The sequence below is a fragment of the Pteronotus mesoamericanus genome, unplaced genomic scaffold (genome assembly GCF_021234165.1).
Source record: "Pteronotus mesoamericanus isolate MK-2021 breed Mesoamerican mustached bat unplaced genomic scaffold, CSHL_Meso_final contig_182, whole genome shotgun sequence".
Lineage (NCBI taxonomy): Eukaryota > Metazoa > Chordata > Mammalia > Chiroptera > Mormoopidae > Pteronotus > Pteronotus mesoamericanus.
The window spans coordinates 25,324,899-25,352,853 of NW_026555078.1; the positions used below are offsets into that span (position 1 = coordinate 25,324,899).

The following is a 27,955-nucleotide window of genomic DNA, read 5'->3' on the forward strand; positions in this document are numbered from 1 at the left end:
CTGAACAGGGCTGACATGATCAGACTTACATTTTTAAAGGGTTATTCTGGCTGGTGAATAATTATTCTGTAGACCTTAGAGGGAAAGGTGAGAATCAGGAACACCAGTCAGATGTTACTGAAACTGCATAAATCCAGGCCTGGGTGATGGTGGCTTGGATTATGGTATCGGTGGTAGGCTGGCAAGAAGTGGGTGGGTTCTAGACATGATAACCTGAATCACAGAGAAAACACCAGAGCTACAGATGCCTCTGAGGTTTTGGGCTTGTGAAATGGAGCTGGAAAGATTGACAACTACAAATATTTTGAGGCACAGAGCAGATTTCATGCTGACATGCATTTATTTATCAAATCTTATACAGGTTCTAGAATAAGTAAGCAGTTGAGAACTGAAGAAGAGCCTAGGGAAAATTAAAAATAATACTTTACCCAGCAGGTAGCAAGCTATGGGTGCCCAGTACTACAAGGTGGTATAGGCGGAAAATGTGTCAGCCCAGTGGGTTAAGAACAAAGAACAAAATGTTCTGTATTTTCTATGCTATAATTTAAGTGGGTCTCAGTTTGCATTTTTTTTTTCCTAAAAACGATGAAAGTTTCAGATCAGTTATACTGACTTCCTTAAACTTTTCCTAAGAAGCAGGATTGTTTTTGATGTTGCATTAGCAGGGATATTCTTCCAACTAGTAAGTGTTATTTAAAAGCTAACATTTAGGTCTTTTTTTGAGACATGACCAGAATAGCAATGAGGCATTTAAAAATGCACATAAACCGCAATCAGCAAGAACTAACTAGACAGCCCAGAACACTAAAGCAACAAATGGAAAGTTTTCAGCTCTGGTGAGAAAACACACACACAACACAAAGCAACCACACACACAGGACAGCTGTAATTAGGTCACCATAAGTCCCTTAAAAAAAAATCTTCCTTGCCTTAATTTTCTGGGTGGGCCACTAACTGAAGAATCCTAAAATGAAATCTAGAATAAAGAAAGCCAAGTCTCAGTTAAGAAACTATAAAATTGGACCATGGAGAGAAAAGTTAACACTCCTTCCTAACTCTCTTTATGTTAGGGTCATAGAGCTGTGATGAATTAAATGGCAGAAAGTGCCTTAACTTTTATAGTTCATTACTTCCAGAAAATTTAAGTGCTATATAATAAGAGAATTGCCTAATCATTGAAACCTACTAAATTAACAGAAACATCCTCAAGTTACAGATGTCTACCATGTCTATCCAGTGACCAGGAGCTACACCATCCTGGTAAAGATTCTGGGGGCAAAGTGAAACAGAAACAGGCACTTGGAGAAACACCCCTGATCCCTGAATTAGAACTACAGGTGCCACGATCACACCATCTTCATCAACATTCTCTAAAATCTAAGGGAAGACAACATATCTCAGTCTCAGCGTAGGAGAAATCAGTATCAGAGTGACAATGAATGTAGCAAGACAAAGTAACAGTAAACCGTTAAAATTTATCTGGTCATGACAAATAATAAAATAGTCGTAGTCAATTAGATAGGAACAGACACCAATGCAGTTTTAACAAAGTTGCTACCGGCACCTAGTGGATAGATGGCAGGACTGCAACTCAATCTCTTAGAGTGCACAGGACACTCCCCTCACAACAAAGAATTTTCCAGCGCAAAGGTTAAGAAATCCTGCTATTGGCTAATAAAATACAATTTGGGGGGTTATCCTTCCTAAGGGGTAAAAATCAAAGTGGGAATCATTTATCTCAATTTGTCAACATGTGTTGTAATCTGTATGGACAAGAGTCCATTACTATCAGTTTTCTCAAGTTAACATTTCCAAAACATAGTTGTTTAGGAAAAGAGCCTAGTTAATAAAAGTCAAAGGTACACATCAGTGTGGCATCATATTACCTCCAAAGAGTCCTAGTCAGAGGACTTCTAACACTCCTAAACAGTTGACCAAATCTCTTTTGCCCAAAGTATTGCACAATTACTCCTGAAAAAGTCTACTACAAATTCCAACTCATTCTGTTTAACATGATGGCTCATTTTCAAATTTTGGACAATTTGTGACAGAGAAAAAAAGCATTCCTAAAATATAACTTAACAAGGACATCTGAACAGAAGCTACAGGTAGAAAAAGAAGGCAGTAAAGGATATTTAGCTATATGGCTAAGAAAGCTACATGAAAATAAAGCTGCCTGGGTCAACAAACATTGAAGCTTAGAGTAATCCTCAAATGAGTCTCAAAAGGTCCATAGGGCATATCTTTAGTAAATCATCAGAGAAAAGCCAAGGATATTCGCCTTCAACAAGAACACAAATTTCTTGTTTTCTACCCGCAAGGTGGAAAGGTGGAGATTATTGTTATAAGATTTTAACAATGCAGTACAACAGATATGTCTTATTTTATTTGCCTTATTTTCATTTTGGTCATTTGTTGTTTTACTTGATTTGTTCATTACATCTTATAGTGTTAAAAAATATAGCACATTTTCTGCAAATCTTGACATGCAGTTTCTTGTCAAAACAACTGAGGATACCCGGTGCTTCAAGAAATACCTGTATTTCAAATTCCTTTTTAGTAAAGTCAAATTAAAAGACTAAATTACCTTCCTGTTGAAACAGACTGTTTTCACTGATATGTAATATAATAGCAAAAACTACATCATATCAGTATACAGAATAATCAAAACTAGTATCAGTACTTTCCTTTATTAAGGATAAAATATATACAATAGTAATTATTATAATTGCTCTGGCCAGGTGGCTTAGTTGTTTGGAGTGTCATCCCATTCACCAAAAGTTTGCAGGTTTGATCACGGGTCCCTGGTCAGGTTGCACACGGGATACAACTGGCCGATATCTCGCATTCACATCAATGTCTCTGACTTACTTACTCTATGTCTCTCTCTCTCTCTCTCTCTCTCTCTCTCCCTTCCTCTTTTTCTAAAATCAATGGTTATGTTGTCCTGTGAGGATTTTTTTTAAAAAATCTGTAAAACCCAACAACACATATAATTACATTTGGCCTCTAGGCTACCATTTTGGTAACCTTCAACTGACAGCAAGAATATGAGACACGACAAGGTGTCTCAAGTATGAGGACCTGTCATTGAGGTCCCAACGCCCAGAATTAGCCACACCGTTTCAGGACTATCTAACCACAGATTCAGCCATCAGAGAGAGGATTATGGCCCCAAGCCCCAAGCGGGTCCCTGGATCAACACCCAAGCGGAAAAGGGAGAGAATGTGGAAGACTGGCGGGGGGGTCTCTACTTGGAAAGAAAGAGCAGGCCACGAGCTCTTATCTGAGAAAAGCCTCACAAAGGCCTGGCCTTTGTTGCTTTTAGAAACAGCTAAAGAGGGGAAAATCTTGGGTAGAAAGGTCTTAGATCTAAAAGGCAGCTTACTAAGTAAGTAGGGACTAGTACCTTGGCAAAATCTAAATGAAAGATCATTTATCATGTTAAGTCATACAAGGCAGTGAAGGTAAATTCCTGTCAGGTTCTGAAAAAAACCTTCACAAAAATGTTCTCTATTTCCTGATACTCATCAAGCACCAGCAAACCCAAGGCTGTACCTCACCTGCCCTGGTCTGAGAACTTTTCATCAAAGAAACAATGTTGAGCTAACGAAGCAGGAAGGTTTGATGTGACCCCAACAGTCAAAACTGGACTATAACCTTGAAAATGACTTTGTGATTAGTTCATTCATCTCCTAACAGGCAGAGACAAAATCAGTGGATAACACTTTGAAATTACTTCTAGCAAGCATGTTCCAAGTCCTTGGTGAGGAAGGAAACTATACCGTCAAGTCTCTACCACTAGCCTCAGAACTCTTGTTCAAGTCACTTTCCTTCTGGCTAAAGTTTCATAAACTGCGTAACGGAGGGAGGTGTGGTCTGGGTGGCTGAGGAATCCTGTTAACCACCCACTCCTGTAAGGTCAAAGATTTACAGAGTGCCAGGAGCTATCTTTTTGGAAATTACTAAAGGGAGCAAACTGCATAGTGCAGGGGTGCTGGGGGCTTTTTGCACTATGGATCCAATGTCAAAGGATACAGTCCCAAACACAGAAGTACACGGGCTTGTTCACAGAGCCTTACACACTTGTTTAATCCTCTTGGCAACATCAGCAGGTCACCATTGTTATTATCATCCCCACATGACAAGAGAGGACAGTGGGGCTGACCAAGCTGCCCAAGGCCACACAAGGCCCAGAGTCAATGGGGAGAAGGGCCAAAGTCAACGGGGCGGTGGGGGGCGGGGCGGGGAGAAGGGGAGCCTTTTCCCTAAGGACCAGGGATGCTCCCCCAGGCCAGGCCAGCCTGATTTCCCTTTTTCCAGAGGATTCTTCATGCAGACTGGGATATCACAGTGGAGCACACACCCCTGCTCCAAGGCCCATTGTCCAAAACCCAAACGGCCTGATCCCTACCCTCCCGATGGACAAGGACACTTATTCTCGGACCACATTCCCAGTCAGGATTTTCAGTGGTGCCATAGGCACAGTAGTTGGCTACCAGCTCTGGACTCTGCCACACCCCAGCTAAAACACTCCCAACAGCCTGGCTGGGTGGCCTTTTTAAGACCTAGCAGAAGGTCCCACCTCTCAGGATCTCACCCCTGCTCTCCTGCACAGGCTCCCAGAGTCGAGCCAGCTTTGACATCCAAGGTTCCACATCGCTTCTGGAAGGCCTACACTTTGGAGCTCATCACAGGCAAATCTTTTTAAGCACAAAAAGGCCTACAGGTATATCATCTACAGGACAAGGTAAAAAGCTTAGTAACATTCAGTCGTCCTTCACTGTGATAAGCAAATTCTTTAAATGAAAATAGTTCTCCTGGCCCTGTTGCAAAAGGTATAGCCATGGTTACATTTTTATCTTTGATCAGTAGGATGAATTCTAATTTTAAAGCTCAAGGTTATAAATCAGCTACCAAAGACACAGTCTGCATAAACACAAGTACCACACATTTATTCAACAAGTATTTTCCAAGGTCCTGTTTATTAAAACTTTCTATATGCCATGGACTGCGCTAAACGCTTATAACTCATTCAATTTTAATAACCTTATGAATTCAATGCCATACTACTCTAATATACACAAGGAATCTAAGGCGTAAAGAGGTAAACTAAGTTAACCAGCGATCCGTGGAGGAGGGAGCAGCACTGTGTCTGGCTCTGGGGGCACCACCCACAGGAAGCTCACAAACAGATCCAACGTGCTCTGCTCAACCCACAAAAACTCAGCACCTTCTCTCAGTGGCTTTCAAAGTGGCAAAACATCTGTCTCTTTACAGCTGGACTTTCTAGATAAAAGACTTAAGAAAAATGCCATCCATGGGGAGAGCAAACTCGATTATGGCAAAGAGAAGGGAAGGTCAAATCACACAAAATTTGGTAGGCCCCACTATGAAAAGTACAGATGTAAGAACTGCGGTTTCTAGTCTAAAAATTAAATCAGGGTAGTGAGCAGACTATCTAATTGTCTAATTTAGACCCCTCCGTACAATCTCGTTAGGGACACCTCCCTTAAACCAGGCTGGTCTCCCACTGTCGATGGCAGTTCACCTCACTCAGCTTCTCTACTCAGAATTAGCTTCCCGGGGCCATCACTGTTGACCCCAAGACATTGGCTTAATAACTCATGAGGTCACAGTTCATGGCACAGGCTTTGTTTTTGGTCAAGAATCCTCTTCCCCATTACATTCACAGGTTCATGGCCTGACCTTCAAATCTTAGCCCGCAAATCACTTATTTACAATGAGTATGAGCTTCACGCCCATAGTTAAAAGTGAAACCCCAGTGCCTCAGAAATCTGTCCCTCCTCTATGCTGGTTTTCTCTGTCATACTTCCCACCCCCTCACATTCTTCTTTACCCTTCTTATCATCTATCTCTACCCATCGGTATGCAAACTATATGAGGGTAGGCATTTGGGATGTTTTGTTCACTGTTACAGCTTGATGGCTTCGAAGAGTGCCTGGCATATAGGAGGCACAGGTACTTGCTTAGTAAGTGAACATCTAAAAAAGACACACACTTGTGTCGAACTCTTAGGCCTCCCTAATTTTCAAATTCAGGCTGCAACTTTGGAACCCCCATTAAGGGAGGTACAGGAATTCTTTACCCAAAGTGAGATAACTTGACAACTAGATCCAGCTTTCCCACAGGGTGGAATGGGCAGAGAAGGAATCTATAGTGATGAATTTTGTCTAGTCTTAGCTACCAGGAAGTTATAAAAAGAGAATAATGGAAGTAAACAAAAGTTAAGGATGGCCTTCTAGCAGAGTGGTAAGCATGGCAGTGAGAAGAATGCTGTAAAGCAAAAAGGGTTAGTTTATCAAAGTGCTTTTATTGTAGCAAAGTGTTAAGTGTCCAATAAATTGAAAAATACCATGTACTCTGTGAAGACCTTGGACCTAGCTGAGCCTCTGCCATTGACCAGCCGAGTAACCTCTGGCCAAATAGCATCACATTTCTTCTCTCAACTATTTCCTTAACAGGACAGGATATGGGGAGTGGACCAGATTTTGGAGAAATTCTGACTGTGGAACTCCCGACCTGCCCTACCTTTCATCCCTACAAGGAAGAGCTCTTGCAATTCAAACACCACATCAGGGAAGAAACTGCTGTGCTTGAAGGCTTGCAAATTTGTCCCCAAGACCCAAAAATTGGTGGCAACCAAGGAAGCTGACCTGCAAATTAGGGAATAAGGGTTGCCTTCTCCAGATTGCAGGATCCCTGGCTGCAATTTAAGAAGTTCGCTTATCTTTCCTCGAGAATATCCTTGGAGAAGGTATAGAGCGTAATGGAAAAAATACAATTAAAAAAATAAAGAAAATACTCCTAAACTAAAGAAAGAAAATATCCATGGTCTGGCAACAGAGGAAAGGTGGGGACACCATGCCTAGAGCCTGCACCTGTAGCCAAACCTACTGAAGCTGTAAGAACCACCTTCTTGCTTCGGCTTCCCCTGGGTCAGCTGCCTGCAGCAGCCTCAGCACAAGGAGCTGGGGACTGCACTATCCCACGAACCAGGCCGGCTGTCTCCTCCCTGCAGAGCTCCTCTGAGGAGTGGTAAGCACGACCAGCTCCTGGAGTCAAGCTCTCCATGAATGTCGAGGTACCAATGTGTGGCAGTGTCTGAAAGAGCGACTTTAAAAGTACACTAAAGAAAAGTCTTCTGGAAGCACAAAGAGGCCTTAGTCTTAATGCTCTTTATGAACTGTGTTAGTTGGAACTGATTGCTCAACCCTGGGGCACAGTAGGTTAGTTATGTTAACGCTGAGCATGCTGGGAGAGACCTTTCCAGTAGCTGAAACAATCTTCTCCAGAAAATGCTTCCACTACCTTTGACCAAATGACTACCATACTGTTCTTCAATGTGAGCGCTGGACTTAGATTTAAGGCTTTACGTAAGTCATTCTCAACCTTCAAGGTGTATTAGAAACAGAGAATGAGCTTTTAAAAGATTTTTAAGTACTGAGTTCAATGGCTTATTGCTAGCAATTCCAATTAAATCAGTCTGGTGTGGGCACCGAACATTGATACTTTTCAAAAGCTCCTTATCAGTGCACGTTAGTAAAATTACGTTGGAAAAGCCTGGCAATTTCTACTAAAGCTGATCATGCATGTCTGTTACTCCACAATTTTACTCTTAGAGATAGAACTAACAGAAATATGTATATTACACTTTCAACCAAAATTTATGTAAAAGAATGCCCATACCTGGACTATTCATAACCACCAAAAGCCAGTAATCTAAACGTCCGTGGTTAAGTGAATAGTGGTATATTCATATAATAGAGTACAATACAGCCATGAGAGTAAACTACAACTACATGAAACACGGAATCATCGCAGAAACACAATGTTGACACAGAAGACTCTCTACTGTATGATGTCATTTATATAAATTTCAAAAACAGGTGACACTAGAAGTCAGTGTCAGAAGTCAGGGTAGTAATCACCTTTGGAGGGGTGGTGACCGGATGAGCGTGAGATGGGTGTCAATGTTATTTCTTATCTGGTGCTAGTTACTCAGGTTTGTGAAAATAAAATAAAAAGAATTGACAAAAGACAGCTCCCTAAGAGATTTTAATATGCAGCTAATATTGAAAGTCATTGAAATACATCTCAAGGCAGTTATCACTGTCAGAAAGATAATAATTCAATTATCCAAGTAAACTTTAACTATAGTTGGCCTTGAACAACACGAAGGTTTGGGGCACTGCCCCCCACACTGTCATATATACAAGCATAACTTCTGACTCCCCCCGAATTTCACTACAGTACTCTTGCAGTAACCAAGGGGAACTGGCTCTAGGATCCCTCGCTCCTCATGGATTCCCAAAATCTGAGGATGCTCAAGTTCCATTTATGTAATGGCCTAGAACAATGTATACAGTCAGCCCTCTGCATCCACAATTTCTAACTGTAGATCAGAAATACTGCTTTCAATCTGTAATTGGTTGAATCCAGGGATGCAAAACCCGGGAACATGGAGAGCTGGCTGTATCTTTATTGAAAAAAATCTGCATGTAAGTAGATCCGAGCAGTTCAAATCCTTGCTGCTCAGGGGTCAACTGTGATTATTAATCGTTAATAACAGCTCATGTGTATTGAACACTTATTATATGCCAGGAACAATTATAAATGCTCCTCAGTTAATGACTCATGTAATTCTCCAAACAACTCAATGACCTAGATATCATCTTTATTTTACATTTGAGGAAATTCTGGCACAGGGATGTAAGTTAATTTGCTTAAAGCCGCACAACTAGTAAGTACTGAAAGAAGGGTTATAGGTGCTTCCAGGTATAGACATAAGCAAAACAATATAGGTGTTTGCCTTATGGAACTTACAAACATATTAACTTGCTCTCCACTCAATCAAAACATATCCTGCACAACACATATGGTGCACCTATTTTCAGTAGGCTGCCAAGAAACAAACATAAATGATCTCTTCGCAAACTAGTCTTTCTAAAAGGAAGCTTTCATCAAGAAAAAGCCACTAGTTTTGCTCATTAGATTCCACATATAAATGATCATATGGTATTTGTCTTTCTCTGACTGGCTTATTTCACTTAGCATAATAATCTCCCGGTCCATCCATGCTATTACAAGGGTAAGAGGTTCTTCTTTCTCACAGCCATGTAACATAAAGGTACCAAAGCTTTGTTTATCCACTCAGAAGAGAGTAGCCAAAAACATATCTACGTAGCCCTTAGACACAGACAACAGTGGGGTGAAGGCCAGGGGAAGTGAGGCAGGGTCTGGGTGGAGGAGGGCAAAGAGGGGAAAATGGGGGACATCTTGTAATAGTGTCAACAATTTAACAAAAGAAAAAAACACTAATAAGGTGAGTAGGTTTGAATATAAATAAAAAATGAAGGTCAAACAGAAACACAGCAATTCAGCAAACTACATGTTGAAAAGCAGTCAGATATAAGCATTGTGAGTTCTAGTCTAAAAGCCTGGGGGTTCTCCTCACCAATGTGAAAGACTCACCAAAATCTAATTTACATGTCACTTTCTTTTCCTTCCAGGAAACAATGATTTTTGCCCCAATGTGGGCTGCACCACCAATGACTCTATAATTCACTCATAAACCTCTTACAAAATTAGTTCATAGGATAATTACTGTTGCCAGCTATAACAGTTACAAAATAACCGATGAGGTTCAAAGTCCCAAGAGCAACCTGCAGGAGGGTATAGCAAAAGTAGGTTTACACTTGCAAGTACACAACCACTTATTATTGTATTATTATTTATTAATTATTGTACTACTTTCCATAGGAAAAAACTGTAAACCCACTTTTGCCCCACCCTGTGTATTCTTCTCTCTTCTACTCTCATCTTTCCCCAGTAGTCACCTCCTAGAGAAAAAGCAGAGGGGAGTTACTTCCTGGAAGTAAGTTTAGGAATCATATCCACTAGTTGGGCATTTAGATTTCCTGTAGGGGTAAAACAGGTAGAGGTCAAATAGAATAGGAAATACTGTTAAGATCCAAGGGCCAAACTAGGAAGTAAGTGTAGGAGCAGGGCACAAAGATGGCTGTTAGAGGAGCATTAAATTGAAGGGAGAGTTGGGCCCCACTTAGCAAATGATGACTCTGGTGCCGTGGGAAAAGGAAACCCTGGGTCACCTAACTAATCTCAGTCCCTCGGCCTTCCAGTTACAGGAGAAAGAGGTAAACTGAGTTCTGACTGTCTCTTCTGGCAAAGTCATCAGCAGCTGCACTTTTGGGGGAGCACAAGCCGGGTAAGAGATAATGTACCAGAAGCACCGTAGACAGCGGGTACAGCCACCAGCAAACGGAGATTGTGCCTGGAGCCCCTTTCTTCAGCTACAGGTGATTGGTTTTCAGATGAGAAGGGCTCAGGACAATGTCCTCCTCCCTACCGGGCTGTTCTGATTTTGCTCTACAAGTCTCCCTCCCTCAAAAAAAATAAAATAAAAAAAGGTCCCTTGCTGACCTGCACAATCTGCCCAATGCCCTTGCCTTCAGCCCAGCACGCCCTAACTACAGGTGCTTACGTGGAGACCTCCTTCCCGTTCAAGATTTCCGCCGGTGCCATGACCTTTACTAGTCCGCTGCCCACGATGGATACCGCCAAAATCGAGGTTCGCCTCCTTTTACTGCCGCGCGGGACAGCTCAACCCACGTGGTTAGCGACAGCCCTCTAATAGCTTGTTTCTGCGCCTGCGCCCCTCCCTACCCCCACTGCCCAGCCTCCTCCCACTCCCCGAACAGGGGTGCGCGTGCGCAGTCCGAAAGAACGTATTTTCTTAAACAGAGAAGAGCTGGGAGGTAGGGGCTCTGGAATGCGGCGTGAAGATAAACTCGGTGGTGGACTAAAATGACCGGCTGGTGGAAGAAGGTGTTTCAGACCGCGCCTTCATGTGGGGCGGGGAACCCGCTGAAGAGGGGGGTCGGGTCTCTCTATCCCAGCCAATCGGGCGCGGCGGACGAGGCGGAGGGGCGGGTTCGCGGGAGAAGTTGCGCGGGCGCGGGAGCCAGGCGGTCGGCCACCTAACGTAAGTTAGAAGCGCGGCGACCGGCCAGGGCGCACACAGCCTCCCGTGGGCGTCCACTCAGGAGAGTGCAGGAGAGCAGGAGACTGGGGAGCAGAACGGAAGGGCCGCAGGCAGCTGGGATGTTCGTGAGCGCTGGCTTTGCAAGTGGCCGGGTTTTACAAGTTAGGTTGCCGCCATCCAGTACAATTCAGAGAGAAATTGTTCAGGTCTCTTAGTTTCCCACTACCCCCAGCTTTCTGAGGTGTTGACGTGTATGTAAGCTTCCAAGTGTACACCCTGATGGTTTTAATACACGTATTTATTACAAAATTCCTATCACAGTTTATTACAAAACGCTTATCAAAAGTTGCGTCCTTGTTACTGTCACATTAGTCTATTTTCACAGCATTTATCACTACCTAAAATGACTAATTTATGTACTTGTTTGCTGGGGTTTTTTTGTTTTTGTTTTTATCAGAATGTAACCTATATGAGAAATTAACCGACTTGTTGGTACATGTCTGCTCCTTGTTGCTGTAATTTTAAAAAGCTAGTTTTAGAGGAAAAGTGTTAATTAATCCCGGTTTAGTTATTACTTTCATTCTTATGACTATCACTTAATTTCTCCCTGCCTCATTTTTATCACGTATGCATGATAAATGAGACAGTTGTTCTCAACCCTAAAGTCACATCTGTGTTATCAGGAATGCATGATAGGGACATACTTTCTCTGGCATAAAAGTATTTTCCTGAAATAAGATACCAGCTTTTCAGAGCCTGAATGTGAATTTCACATTTGCCAGAATGTATACTTTCAGTGGGATCACTTTTCTTAAGAGTTCTTAAGTTCACTAAAGCTTGATGAAACCACTTTGTGTTTTCCTTTAATTAATTAGGGAAATAAAGACCCACAGGTCTTATGGTATCGCTTGAAGAGGCCCCTTTTTTTCCTTCTGGGGACCTCTGTGATGCATTCGCCTAGCAACAGTGTCTTTGATGTGCAAACATTCTACTGGCAAACAGTGCAGGGAAGCCAGTTATACTGGACAAGTCAGGTTTCTTCTGGGAATTGACCTTGGATTTGGAATTTTCTTGTGCCTGATATGGTAAAAATTTATTTCTACTACGTGAAGCATAGCAGACTGTATCTTTCTAATTTGAAGTACTGGTAAATCTTACGAGTGCATAAAAAATAGACTAGTAATGTACAAATCTAAAATCACAATAATTGTGTCATATTTCTCTATTTTTGCTTTAGTCTCCTTTTACATTTTTATTATATTTTTATAAGGTTAGTTTGAGGGAACAGTACTATCACCTATATAAGTTAACTTTTTATTAAGTTTATTTTTCTTCCTGTTGGGTTCTTTATTCAGTCTGTAGTTTTTGCACCTAATACGGATGATAGAGATACATCAGAAATAGATCCTGCTTTTAGGTACATTTAATGCAGTAGGAGAAATAAGATTTTTATATAATGAATGAGATAACAATCAAAAGAAGGGTATAGGTCATATACTTTAAGAGTTAGGAGGAGAGAGATTTCTCGCAGGAATCAAGGAGGTATTTTATAAAATTTATTTATTAAATTTATTGGAGTGATATTGGTTAATAAAGTTATATGGCTTCACATGTACAGTTCTATAATAATACATCATCTGTATATTTTACTCCGCATTCACCACCAGGAAGGAAGTGGTTCTTGAACTGATACTACAGGATTTATAAATATTTATGTTTCTGAGGATATACTTGGGCCCACACAGTAGCTTGTTTCTTAGAAGCAGTGTGAGTGAGACTCATTAAGCTCTATTTAATTGAGCATTAAGATTCATAAAATGGAAAGAAAATAAAAGCAAAAGATAGTATTCTTAAGAAGACCGTTGTCTCCAGAGTCATTCTTGTTCCAGGACTGAGGAGCAGTTCATACTCTTTTTCATTTACTAAAATCTGAGTTGCTCTTTCTCTTCTTTGGTTCTTAGAAAAAGAATTGAAATAGACTGAAGTCTCATTAGAAATATTTGTATTTCAATAATTGTCTTCAATATCAATAAATCTAGAATGAATTAATTTTGACATGGATTTTAGTGTTATCAAAGAAAACAAGGCCTTCATGCTTTCTGTTCCATGTTCTTCAAATCACACCGTCCTCATTTTTTTCTCCCCTATGAAAATTCCTGGGACTGTTCTGCTTTCTGAGATACCACCCAGCAAAGAAACACGTATGCCACTTAGATGTAGGCCCTCAGGTACACAGTTTCTAAACGTCATCCCCCGCCCTGAATACATTCCATGATCTTAAAAAAGAAATTTCTATCTTATTGCTTAATAAAACATATGGGCGTTAATTTGGACTCTATTGCTTTTATTTTCACTTTAAAAAGGAAAGATATTATATGGAATTCAACTGGGTAGGGATTTAAAGCAGTACTGAAGTTCTTGCGGAATTGAATTTATAAAAATTATAATGTGCAGTTACATTTTATGTCCCTCTGAGGCAAGAGAGCACTATGAGCTGTCATATGCTACATTATTAACATGTTAGATTTTTTATCTTTCAGCCGAGTCTTGAGGGATGTAATTAGCATTTCTGATAGATTGAGAAATTGAAAATGAAGGAAATTTGTAAGTTAGGTGTCTAAAGATACAATTCACAAGTGGCATTACATATGGTATTATGAGTACATGTAAGTATATTAGCAGGCTGTTTAACAAGTTACAGTACAGAGTGTTTTGATACTATCTTCAGACACTAGGTCTGCCTTGAGTCCAGGCAACAGGTTCAGTGGGCAGCTTCTTCTGAGGTCTGGCTAAACTGTAAGGATCTGAGGTGGAAGATTCTCAAAGACATTGCTGTTGGCCCTGGGCAGACCTCAGTATCTCTTCCTGACCGCTCTATGCAAAGTCCCTCTGGCAGCACTTTAGTTCACCATTACTAGATCTGTTTCATGCTTCTTTTATCTCCATTATGTGAGGTCCTTTCCAGGTTTTAAACCACTTAGATCAAGGAAGTCTTGCTACTGGCCAAAGCAAAGGGCCCGACGAGGCTAAGCCAGCAGAAGTCAGGCATCTGTCAGCTCACATGTCTCAGAAAAAGCCCAGTGGCAACTTGGACTCTGACATTTATTTTTTTCCCATTCTCAGAAGGTAGAGGTAAAACATTCCCCTGCACAATTGAGAGCTATTGGAGAAGAAAGGGAAAGTCCAGTTCTGTTTGCCAGTTACCCGTGCTAACACCCTGGCTAATGAATGGTGCAAGTCATGAGGTCAAATGATCTCTCACGTCTTTTGATTCCTAGCTTGACTCTAGAACAAGGAGCAGTGAGACGTCTTAATGTAATGGCACTTCAAAGTGGATATTATTTTTGTCTTTTTGGTAGTTCTAACATTTCACTGAGGCCCACCATCCCAAAACAATATAAAAACAGATGCAAAGTTCCTCTGATTTAGTTTGCTCCAACCCCATTATTTTCCAGATTAGGCAACTGAACACTAGAGAGATGGCGCAGTGATTTATGGGCAGAACTAAATAGTCTGACTCCAGTTATCTTTCCAGTGCACCATATTACCCCCTTGGTTTACAGCTTTGTTTTATTAAGACGAGACCTTAATGAGAATCTTTCTGGAAATTAAATATTCTCTTGGATCAAATGATGTCCCTTCCATTGATATTTTTAAAGACCACTAGAAAGATCCACCTAATCTTTAGCTTATAGCTCCTAAGAGATAAAGTCTGAGCTGGGGGTGAGAATGGGAACTTACAGGAGTGGCTTATTACCTCCCCCTATTGGTTTTAAATGAGGACAAGACTAGTTTCTTTGCTAGGAAATTTATTACATTAAAAGTAAATCAATGGCTGAATGGAAAATGTGTATGTATATGCAATGGAATATTATTCAGCTTTTGAAAAGAAGGATATCCTACCATCTTAAAAACATGGATGAACCTGGAGGACATTATTCCAAGTGCAATAAATCAGACAAAGAAAGAAAAATACTTCATTATCTCACTTATTTGTAACATTTAAGACAGTCAAACTCATAGAAGCAGAGAGGAGAATGGTGGTTTTGAGAGGCAGGAGGGAGAGAGATGGAGAGATGCTGGTGAAAGTATAGTTTTAGTTGTGCCAAATGAGTAAATCCTGGAGATCTAATGTACAGCAATGTGACTATAGTTAACAATATTGTATTTTTTAATTGAAATTTGCTAAGAGGGTGGATTTTAGGTGTCATCACAAATAGGAAAAAAAATGGTAACTGTGAGGTGATGGATATATTCTTTAGCTTGATTGTGGGGATTATTTTACCATGTATACATACATATATCAAAACATCATCTCACAACTACATGTAATTTTTATTTTCGATTATGCCTCAATAAAGATGGGAAAAAGGTAAATGATACAATGTAAAAGGACAGTGTTCAGTCTTTAGTAGTTGAACTCCTTTCAAGTACATTAATGCACATGAATCCCTCCAGAAATTTTAAAAATTATTTTGCCATTTTTCACTTTATATGGTAAGAACACGATAAAAATACACTTTAATATTGGTATATTATACAATTATAAATTTTATATTAATAAAGTCATAATATTTTCAACATGTCCTCATTTAACTATGAACTTTATTTTAAATCAGTTATGAAACAAGAAACTTGAGTTTGTTTTCATTGGGACTAACATATATTAAAATCCAAATTAAATTATAACTATAATAGAGCACCATAAAATTGCTCTTGTCATCCTAGCATTGGAACAGGCCCTGGAACCTCTGCTACTGAGCATTAACCTTCTTGGTTACTGGGCTCTGTATGGTGTGCTGAGAGATGGGTGGTTAAGGCAGCTGCTGTTACAAGCCTATGTGAAAGTACTATTTGACCATCCTGGACCATTTTTTTCTTTTTAACAGAGAACTGTTTTCAACTAAGTGTATAGGCTTTATGTCCTTGTATTTAATACTTGTTCTTTGGGCAGTTAAAAAGTTACATAAATTATATACTACCAGACAACTTTCTGCCTTTCCATTTGCATTCAATCTTATGTTTCTGAGAATTGTTCTTTCTGATTCACATAAATTTAGTCTGTGCATATTAACTGCTACATAGAATTCCATTACAAATTATATTAATATATCACAGTTTTTATACATTTTAATTTTGCAGTTTTGTGCATTCTAACATAAACGAGCTTCTTATATAAAAAGTCTATACAGCATGCCTCCTCGTGCATATCTTCTGAACTACGAAATAAGTTTTCAAGCTGTATTTGAAAGAATTTATCTAGAAAAAATAAGTTACAGGTTGAATATTTCTCATTCTCATAAATTACAAGTCTAATTAGATATATTTTTATTTTGGTGTTTGGAACCTCAGCGATATTGTGATATGCAAAATAAGACATTTAGCACATTTTAATCAATTTAAATATGTTTTGTTTTAGATCTCAAGCATACTCAAGTGAATCACACTTAGTTCATTGTATATGATCATCTTTTTGTGCAAGGCCCCTCTCACTTTATTTTTTCCTCCATTATTTGTTCTCTCTCATTTCAGTCTGTTTTGATATGTCTTTGAATATATATACATCTTCTAAAAATATGTAGTTTTTTATGTATGAATTTCTAAATGTTACACATTAAAAGAACTATAAAATGTATACATACAGGTTAAATAATAAAACAAATACCTGTGAAGTCACCACCTAGTTTCATACATTGCCAGTATCTTACAGGCTTCCTGTGTGCCCCTTCCTGACTGAATACGCTTCCTCCAACCTAAACTTCAAAATAAAAGATGTTTTGAATTTTGTGTTAATCATGCTCTTGCTTCTCTTCCTAGTTTTATCACCCATATATTTATCCATAATCAATGTTAATTTATGTTTTAAAAGTTTATATGAATAGAAAAAAGATCATAATACAAAAAAGTTTATATGAATTGGAATTATACTGTTTTTATTCTTTTATGACTTGCTGCTTTTGGCTTAGTGATATTTGTGTTGACATTACTCAATAATTTCCATTATTTTGTAGTAGTCTGTTGTATGACTATACCATATTATTGTGTTCACAGTTTTTTTCTTTTTCAAATAATTACAATAATTCTTGCTTTTAACTAGAAACATTAGTCAATTTGTATGTATTGACATTACTGGTTACTTGCATATATTTCTACCATCATATTACATGTATTCTATTTGTCCCATTTTTTTCTGTTTCCTTCCTCCCTCCCTTCTGTTATGCTAAAAACTGATTATGTTTTTGGTTTGCTGTGTTGTATTTGTTTTATTTTTCTCTTTCCATTTTTTCCTTTTCTAATAGTTTAGAAGTTACATGCTATATGGCTATTGTTTTAGTTGTTATATTAAGGGTTTTAACATATTTACTTAACTGAAATCTTTGTTACTCCTGAGAAATCTGAAAATTTTATGGTGCTTTACACTGTTTTTCTCTCCTCAATGTGTATTTTTTTTTTTTGCATCCTGTATTGGTTCTGTCCTTTATTTTCAACCCTATAAATTAGATTCTTAAAACTAATTAATGCTTAATTAAATATATTCACATATTTACTATTACTTTTTGTCTTTTTAATATTCCAGACTTAGTTCATCTTCTTTCTATGAGAAGTACATTCTTTAGAATTTTCTAATTTCAAATTATTTTTTTTAAAGAATTTTATTTTTAGAGAGAGGGAAAGGAGTGAGGGAGAGAAACATCAATGTGTCATTGCCTCTCGTGCATCCCCAGGGGACCTGGCCGGAAACCCAGGCATGTGCCCTGTGCCCTCAATCCACTGAGCCACACCAGCCAGGGCTATTTTCAAATTCTTTTAACACTCTAACCAAATGAGCTACCTGACCAGGACTAGAATTTTCTTAAATGAGGGCCTATTGGTGGTAAATTCAGTTTTTGTTTGTCTAAAATGTCTTTATTCTACTCTTAATCTAAAACATTAATTTCATTCAGTATAAAATTATAGTTGACATTTACCATATTTCCTTGATTTGAAGAAACACTACTTTTTAATGCACCATTATGAAACTTAAAAGCTTCTAGCTAAACTATCTACAACATGATGTGGCATCAACTTTTAGATGCACCCCAACTGCAGAGATGTGAAAATTTGTGGCATTAGAGTCAATAAAATGTGATATATTTTTCTTACTACTTAAGTTATCATTCTGTTGTTTTCTAGCTTCCATGTTACTGTTGAGAAGTTATTCACCAGTCCAATTGCTATTCTTTTAATTATCTGTCCTTTGTATCATCTGCTTTTTAGATCTCTAAATTGTAGTTTCATTATGAGTGTACAGGTAAATACTTTTTTTTTACTTTTCTTGGGATTTGCTAGACCACTTACATTGGTATCTTTTAACAATTCTGTACAATTCTCATTCTTTTTTTCCCATATTTAGTCTTTATATATATTGTACTTTCACAGAGAAAATCAAGAAAACAGGATCTATATTCTTTTGGTATAGCCCATATAGTACAGGCAAGAGTGACCTCTCAAGCATTCATAAGGAATACTATAATAGTAGGGAGCATGAGTTCTGGGGCAAGGCTGTCTATATTCAAAACGTAGCTCCATATCTTACTGGCTATGTGACCATGGATATGTTATTACACCATCTCTTTGCTTCAGTTTTTCCAGGATCCCCAAGTTACACAATTGCAGGGGAACACTCACACTGGATTCTGGTTTCCTTATCTGGAAAACGGAGATAATTTTCAGGATTTCACTTTTAAGAGTTGTGCACATTTAACAAGTGAAATCAGTCAAGTACTTAGTGCCTGGCAAACATTAACTAATTAGCTATTATTATATTATTACTACAACTACTACTAAACTACAACTAGCATTTCTAATGCAAACATCAATAAAACCCCCTTTTATCAATAGCCAATGGAGCTCTGTTGGTGAAGTACATGAGATGTCCAAGAATCATGAGAGAATTGGGGCTGAAAATATGACAAAGGCACACCGAGCCCCCTTTCTGTTTTTCTGGTTGGTTACAAAATTTTCTTGAATGCATCGATGTAAACATGCTTTAGGGTCAACCATATGTTTTGATCTCAACAAATATATATTAAAGCAAATGTTTAGAATTGAAAACAAAGTTATAAATCACAAATTCTACTTCTTTTACAGAGCAGGAAATAGGCCATTCTGAGAAGCCGACGACTTGCTTCCACTTAGTCACTGAGTTCATGATGGCGCTAGAAGCATGGGAATGAGAACCCCTGAACTCGACTCCCCCTCTAACGCCTTTCCCACTTCTCTCTCAGAAGCTTTCTCTTTACAGTCTAGCTGCTAAAATGCAACTCAATATACTTCATTTAATACTTATTTAGCATTCAATTTACAGCTCTATAAGGGGAAAAATTTATAATGAAAAAGAAAAATACAATTCTCTTTCTCATTCTGAAAAATTCTGCTTTGCCACAGAGATAGCAAAACACTTGTGCATGTGCACACACACAAACCCCAAAAGTACTACCTTTGAAGATAAGAAATACCAAATTTAACTAAGTTTTAAGAAATGGTATGTGCTAGAAAGCAAAAGCAAGGACACCTGAAAAGTAATTTTATTTTTGTTTAGCCTTAAGCGTGTCGATTGCTTCTTTCCTTAAACACCTTTATCTTGTTTGATACCCAGCTACACTCATATTGGAAACTTAGTAAAAACTACTTAGTGATTCCACCTGGAATTTATAACCATACAACTAAGATGTTTTGAATAAAAGCCTATCCATATGCCAGATAAACTTTAAGAACTCTTATTATCTCTTCTTTTACAGAAGCTCTCTCTATCCTGGTGTAGAGTGATTAAGGGCCAGAAAGCTGACTTCCTTAAATGATACAAAATTTTAAAAGTTTCCCAACTACCACTATGTAAATAAGAGATCTCTCTTTCAAATACAAAATCAAGTTCCTCAGCTGTACAATGAATTGTAATTTAATGGTTTTTCTCTTACTACTTCACTTTAAACAGTGACCTATACATTTGTTTAAGCAATAATAAATTTCAGGTTTCTTCAGAATAGGAAAATAAAAAGTCATATGTGTTAGAGATACTACTAAGAATATTTCACCTATCAAATACATGGCCTGTGCATTGAAACATAGAAATTTTTTCAATTAATTTTCAAATCTTACAGAGCCTCCATCTTATATCATCTTTGAAATAATTTGAATGCTTTAACAAAAACTGATTCATATGTCCCTATTACCATAATCATCAGTTTTAACAAGTCTCCTAAATATGTTCTTCATCAGTTTTCTTGATTATTAGATGTCAATAATATGGAAATATTTTTGATAAAACAGAACATTTAATTACATCAGTTTCCCTTCAACACACAAGTCATTTGATGATGATTAAAATGGCCATTTCCATTGGTTGGCAGGAGGCTTTTCCACTAAACACTCCCATGGTTTCCACTGTATCATTTTTCTCACCAGACTTAGTTCATTTTCAGCCTGAAGAATCACCTCTTCTACTGGCCACCCTGAAGTCGGTCTTCTAATTTTTTAACATCTGGTTCCAGCTTCTCATTTGTAATCTGTTCTGTGTACTTTCCATATGCTGCATTTTTAGGGATTTGCTCAAGAACATCAACAATTTTTGTGTACAATATTCTTAGCCTCTTGTGCGGACTCTCACATACTGCCAGCCCCGCAAGGCCAGTAGTCGTCTTTAGCGTGCCCGCCGTGACAGTGCCGAAGAGCGGAGTATTCTTCTAAGACATTCTTCACATATTGCCTCCACCCCGTTCTCTAAATTATAGCTACCTTGCAGTCCAGTTAGATGTATGATAGACTTCTTATTTTATTCTCTGTGTCTTTAAAACTCTCACATTTATCATTTATATTTTTTCTATGTGTTGTCTTCTCGATAATTTCTTCATACTTATCTTTATTTCTTAAATTTTACTTATTAATTTTAGAGGAAGGGGGGAGAGAGAGAGAGAAACATTGATTTGTTGTTCCACTTTATGCATTTGTTTATGCATAGGAATTGGTTACTTCTTGTATATGTCTTGACCAGGGATCAAATCTACAACCTTGACATATGAGGACAATGCTCTAACCATCTGAGTAGCCTGCCTGGGTTTCATACTCATCTTTAAGACTTACTTATTCTTTAGATTGTAAGGTGTCCATTCAACTTTTAAATTAAAATGTTTACACTTATCATTTCTAGAAGTCTTATTTGATTGTTTTTCTTATATGGTTATTCTTTGTGGTCTCTTGTGACTTATATTTTCAAAGTTCTGTTTTATTTCTTTAAACAGTTATATGGTCATTTTGCATTCTCCTGTGCAAGTCTTTGCTCCAATTGGTTGACATAACATTCTAAAACCTGATAACTATAGAAAATATTTTTTTTCTCTTGGCCATTAAGCACCATGTGATACACTCATACACTTTTTAGAGATCTAGGTTAATACATTTTTTTGTTTCATTTGAATCATATAAATTTTGTTCCTACCAAAAGTTATACTAATTACAACATAGAACATTACACACCCTCTTGACAATAGGGGGAGATAACTGTAATAAAAGTAAGTACATCCCTAATTTTTACCCTCAGGTGTGGAAGAAACAAAATTGTGGTTGATTTACTGAAATTGGGGTTTTTTGTTTGTCTGTTTAATCCTAACCCTACATGCCCCAACTGGGGCCAAATTCACAACCTAGGCAAGTGCCTTGACCAGGGATCAAATCCACGACCTTTCGGCTCATGGGATGACACTCCCACCAACTGAGTCACACTGGTCAAGCCTGAGATCAGGTTTTTTAAAAAATCAGTTTTGACATATGGATCCTTTCCAGTCGTTTAATTGCTCACTCATTAACTTGAACTTTATAAAAGTTAATTATTTTTACTGTTTATTGTATTACAATTGTTCCTGCTTTTTTTCCCTTTCCCCTCCCAATCCCCTCTCTAGGTCAATCTTCATATTACTGTTCATGTCCATGTGTTGTGCATAAATGTTCTTTGCTCAATTCCTTCACCATCTTTCATCTTGTCTTTCTCCTCCTTTCCAGCAGCTGTCTGTTTTATGTATCTAAGCTTCTGTTACTATTTTGTTTATTATTTGAAAAATCAATTTTGTTTGATGATAATATATAGGAGTTACTTTGTAAACAAAAAAATAAAATAATTAGTGGTAAAGCTTTCATCAACGACCTTCTAATCAAGTTTTTATAAAGATTTTATTAGATGTGAATTAAATTTTCTCAAAACATTTTATGCTTGTCTTCTTGATTCTGTACTCTCAGAAATAATGTCTATTTAAATGTGCTACATTTACTTATGGCTGGTGTTTTAAATAAGTTGTCAAGTAAGAATTCTTGAAAAAAAAATGCAAAGTAGCCTTTTAAGTCAACATGTTACTTGCTATTTTCCCAAGACCAATTGTGCTAGAATAGCACCTTAAAATGAATGTTTTAAAGTTGTATTCTATTTAGAGCTACTTATTTGTGTTTGTAGGGGCTAGAACATTCTGGGTTTTGATCTACAGACTACGTGTTTAGTTTATTCGCAATTTCTCTTTGTAGGCTTGTTTTGATCCACCTCTTGAAGTGATTTCCACCAGGAACCCAATTATGTACAACAAAAAAGCAGCTGACCCAGTCCATCCTGACCTTGCTGGTTTGTTGGTGAAAAACAAGAATCTTTTAGCTGAGGTATATGAGTTATCTGAAAATAAAACACAATGGGAAAGTATATCCTCTATAAAAGTAGGGGAAAAAGCATCCTGATAAACGGTTCAAAGTATTATCTCAGTTCAGTCTTGCTTTTTTGTCAATATTAAATTCTCTTATCACTGAGGAGCATTTAGACCTGAATCTGTCTTTTGCCAGATGGTACCTAGTTAAATGCTTTTAAGTTGACTGCCAAATGCTAGGATTTTAGAACATTGCTTATTAGCTGCCATGCTCAAAATTTATGTAATAATAAGTTACACATATTAAGCATTTTTAATTGAAAGGATGAGTCCCCATTTTTAATATAGTACCAAATGGCAAATATCCATTAGTCTTATTTAATACTTGATGAAATATCTGAGTAACATCAACAGATGAAAAAGAAACCACATTTGTAGGAAATGTCTTGACTTTTATTTCCTGTGATGAACTAGAAAGTGCTTGTAAGAATTTTTTAGTTGAGCCCAAGTACCTCAGGATGTTCGTTGCAGGAGACAGTTTTATAGGTAAACATGGATGGAGGCCCAAAGGCCATTGGCAGTGTTAAAGGTACTATGATATGGTTACTTATGTCTGTGCTGCTTCTAAGGTTACCACCTGTAAGTACAATGTTCTGAGTGTTTACACCTGGGTCACTGACCAACCCATTGAATAAGGAGTTATCTATTATATCTGTATTAGTTTTCTAGGGCTGACAAAGTACCATGGATTGAGTGGCTTAAACAACAGACGTTTATTTTCTCACAGTTCTAAAGGCTAAAAGTCCAAGACAAGTTGTCAACAGGATTGGTTTCTTCTTTTTTTAAAATGCTTTTTCCAACTTTATTGTCATATAATTGACATATAACATTGTATAAACTTAAGGTATACAACATGATGAGTTGGTATATGTTTATGTTACAAAATGATTAGCACAGTAAAGTTAATTAACACTTTCATCACCTCACATAATTACTGTGTGTATGTGTGTGTTGAACAGGTTGGTTTCTTCTGAGCCCTCTTTTCTTGGCATGTTAGATGCCCATTTATTTTTTGTGTCTTCACATGGTTTTCCCTCTGAAACAGTTGCCAAATTTTCTGTTCTTGTAAGAACATCACCATATTGAATTAGGACCCAACCTGAAGATTTCCTAACTTAATTACCTTTTTAAAGACCCTATCCTGAAATATGGTCACATTCTGATGTTTGGGTATTGGGAAACGCCCTGTATGGTTTCAGGAACTGTAACCCCGCCGACAGGCGGGAGGGCCCCAAGGCTGGAAGTAATCAGGGAGGCCTTGGAGAAACAGGCCCCCGAGGAGACAACTGTAGCAGGGGCATAGCTCCTGCCTCTCTGCTTGGCCCTGTGATGGTCGCTTGTTGACGACAGGTAAGGCCCCTCGATGGAGGGGCAAACTAAGCCAGACGTCGACCAGTATGGGAAGCAGACAAGAAATTTGGGGACATAGAGAAAGGACAAAAAGGCCCACACCCCTTGGCTCGGCTTGGATATGGCCGGAGTCCTCATTCTATCTGAAAGAAGTCTCCTTGTGTCTTGGTGGCTCCCTCCCACCTCCTGGCTCAGGCTCGAAACAATACCAGAGATGGTCTTAGACCAGATCTGGTGGTTCCCAGGGAAATCAGGCCTAAAAGTAAATTCTCTAAAGTGTCCTTTGTTTTGCCCTCAGAAGCTACAGCCAGCTCATGCTGGGAAGGAAACTTACATTATTCACAGACCCTAACCTTATAACCTTAGGCAATCTTATGGTTACTATCCTCTCATGTTTAGTCATCTCTCTTGTTTACGAGTCTCCTTTCAGACCCATGTAAATCGTTGTGTTCCTGCCATTTGTTTCTTTAAAACATCACCTATTCTCTGTAAACATTAACATACTGATGTAATGAGATACCTTGTGCATTCCTGTTACCTAGCCCCACTGATAACCCTTTCAAAAAAAGCCTTTGCACAAAGGGACTCTGGGCCTTCCCCACTAGGGGGATGTGCCATGTCCTCTCTCTTGGCAGAGAAATATTTGCAATGACTCCTGTTTATTCCCCCCATCCATGACACCCGTGGGAGGAGCTCTGTGGGATTCAGAGTCCCTGGTCCCATCTCAGCTGGCCCCAGACGGTAACCCTCATCCTGGAGCACAGCACCCCCACTAGGCTCTGCGCGACATTTGGGGGCTTAGGACTTAAACATAAGAATTTTGAAGGGACATAACCTGTGATGGTGGCTTTATTCCTTGGGGCGTCTTTTCTACCCATGACCTCATTAAAGTTCTTTTCTGGTATCTCACCTACCAACAGCCTGACCCCAGGTTTCATTTAAACAGACAAAAATATCAATATAGATATATGGGTAAAACATGAGGTCTGTCCAAAAAGTATCCATCCATGCACTATGAAAAATAGAGACATTCATTGACTAAAAATAACAAGATACAAGAAACATTGTACATAGGACAATGCCACCTCAGTCCCCTTCAAAATAGCCACCTTGGGACCTCACGCAGTTCTCCCAGCATCTCTTCCACTATTCAAAACACTGCAAAATCCTATCTTGAATGACTCTCCACTGGTCCATTGTGTTTTCCTGAATCTCATCAACGGTCTGAAATCTCTTCCTTTTCAAAAGTGATTTGAGTTTTGGGAAAAGCCAGAAGGTGTAGGGCACCAAATCTTGGTTGTAGGGGGTTGAGTTCAACATTCTCAGGTGTTCTGCTTGTTTCAGGCCTTCCAGAACATGGATCACTTTCAACAAATTCTTGACCATCTTTGAAGCATTTGTGCCATACCTTTAACTTGTGCTGCACCCTTTACTTGATCCCCAAAAGGCGTCTGAATCATCTGAATAGTTTCCACATAACAATGTTCAAGCTTAATGCAAAACTTGACACAGATTTGTTGCTCTACTAGCTCAGTCATTTTGAATTTGATAGCCACATGGTACACATGCTCACTCAATGTCATCTACCACCCCCATTGACAAGTACAGTGAAGTTCTCCTTGTTCATGCACGTGCATTCCAGCCCACTCTCCTTGGCTGCCAGGATGCATCAATGTCGCTCAAACCATTCTTGTTATATTAACAATGGCTGTATGTTTTCCTTGTATATTTTCAATGTTATTTATGCTAATATTTGCCCTCTTTTAGCACAGAGAGGTAGATAGAGGTTAAATTAAATGGAGTTTATATAGATACAGTAAATCTTATGACACTGGGGAGATTTCTTAATTTATCTTTTTTTTTTTTTTTTTTTTCAGAAAAATGCAATGCCAATCCTTGAAAACTGTAGCAATTTTACTATGGGTAGCATTGTTCTCCTCCTCCGTATAATTTACTGCTAATACTTAAGAAGTTTGGGATTTTTGGTAATTCATATGTGAATTAGATTAAGTTTATGTCTATGCCTAATTTATTTGAAAAAATCTTTTAAACCAAATTCCAAAAAAAACCACACAGGTTTTAAACCTTGTTTAAAGAAAATATGTAAGCTTTTTTTCAAGAATTTCAAAGTACTTTTTTTTCTTCTCAGGCAAGGACATTTCTTCACTGCTGAGAGAGAGGGAGAGACAGAGAGGGACATTAATGTGAGTGAGAAACAGGTTGACTGCCTTCTCATATGTGTCCCAACTGGGGATTGAACCCACAAGCTGGATATGTGCCCTGACCAGGAATTGAACCTGTAATTCTTTAGTCTGTAGGACAATGCTCCAACCAACTGAGCCACACCAGACAGGGCTTAAAGTACCTTTAAAAGGAATTATCTACATGTACATAAATCATTTGGTAACTATAAATACTATAAATCTATTTGTCAAAGCAGGTATCTAAAAGGCTCTACGAAGTTCTCATTTTGACGTCGTTTTAACTGCTATATATATATATGTGTATATGTGTGTGTGTGTATATATATATATATATATATATATATATATTAGAGAGTATTCCATAGCTCATATTTGTATTCTCTGAATTAAAAAAAAAAATTAGTGACAGTTATTGCATGGCTTTCCTGTATTAAAGTTATTTTTTTTAAAGACCAGTGGCCTGGCAGATGTGGCTCAGTTGGTTGGAGCATTGTCCCATAACCAGAATGTTGTGGGTTTGACTCCCTGTCAGGGCACATGCCTAGGTTGTGGGTTTGATCCCCGGTCCAGGTGCATAAGGGGGGCAACCAATTAATGTTTCTCTGTAACATCGATGTTTCTCTCTCTCCATTTCTTTCTAAAAGAAATGGAAAAAATAATGTCTTTGGATGAGGATAAAAATAAAATTAAAAAAGAACTATAGTGATTTCAACAGAATACCTTCAGCATGAGCCATCTTTTTCTTTTCCAATAACCTATTATTTAATCCTACAGAAACACAATTGTCTTTATAAGGCAGTTTTTCTCTTCACTGAATGCATTTAAAATTTTTTGTTATAATTATCTCTTTGTGGAACATACAAAAATAATTATCATATGTTTCTTCCCAGTAGTGAAGAACAGGTGCAATAGAGCTATCTATATCTAAGAAAAGCCAGGTATAGTCGGGATAACGATTAAAATAGTCAGTTGGTGATTGTGTTGTCTAGTTTAGACAATATGACAGCTAAAAATCTTGCACAGTGCTAGATGGGATGCTGTAATAATAAATGAGTTAAAAACTTGTTAAAAATATATCTGGTGATATGTATAAAAAGGTCTAGTGTATTACATTTAAGATAAATTTAATGTACTTTGCCAGTACTTTAAAATTTGATTTTTCATGATAACTTTTGTGAGGGCAATATGACTATGTTTATGCTGGTAGGATGTTTTTCTTCCCTTAATATAGTAATAAGGCAAATAGTACAAGCCTGGTAGACACAGCCAGCTCTGGAGGGGATGAATGCAGGTAATATAAATTTTGCAGCTAAAGAAAAATATATATCAGGACAAGTTAGTAATTTTAATTGAGATAATTGTAGATTCACTTGTGGTTTAAAGAAATGAGAGATCCATTGTATACTTTGCCCAGTTTCTTCCAATAGTCAGATTTTGCAAAACTATAGTATAATGTAACAATCTGAATATTAAGATTGACACAATACAATCCACCAATCTTATTCAGAATTTCCCAGTTTTACTCATACTCCTTTCTGTGTTTGTTTTTATTTTGTTCTAAACAACCCATCATGACCACTGAACAGTTAATTTCAACACCACTAAGATCATTTTGTTGCCATTTTATATCTACTCCCACTTCCTTCCCACCCTCAACC

At 38.1% G+C, this 27,955-nt stretch overlaps 2 protein-coding genes and 1 pseudogene across 2 annotated transcripts in view; 1 reads left to right on the top strand and 2 right to left on the bottom strand.

Annotated features, from left to right (window-relative positions):
* Window positions 1-10,675, bottom strand: part of MTHFD1 (methylenetetrahydrofolate dehydrogenase, cyclohydrolase and formyltetrahydrofolate synthetase 1) — a 54,941-nt gene extending 44,266 nt beyond the window's left edge. Inside the window, exon 1 of the mRNA XM_054567451.1 lies at window positions 10,526-10,675. Within this exon, the coding sequence (XP_054423426.1) occupies window positions 10,526-10,566 (41 nt within the window). The 5' untranslated portion in view covers window positions 10,567-10,675. The remainder of the gene's footprint in view (window positions 1-10,525) is intronic.
* A 9,711-nt stretch (window positions 10,676-20,386) lies between these two features.
* On the bottom strand, window positions 20,387-21,583 carry LOC129066087 (NADH dehydrogenase [ubiquinone] 1 alpha subcomplex subunit 5-like; annotated as a pseudogene).
* Window positions 21,584-21,677: 94 nt separating this feature from the next.
* Window positions 21,678-27,955, top strand: part of LOC129066088 (myosin heavy chain, muscle-like) — a 29,409-nt gene continuing 23,131 nt past the window's right edge. The window contains 2 exon segments of the mRNA XM_054567614.1: window positions 21,678-21,713; window positions 22,574-22,702. Coding sequence (XP_054423589.1) covers window positions 21,678-21,713; window positions 22,574-22,702 — 165 coding nt within the window.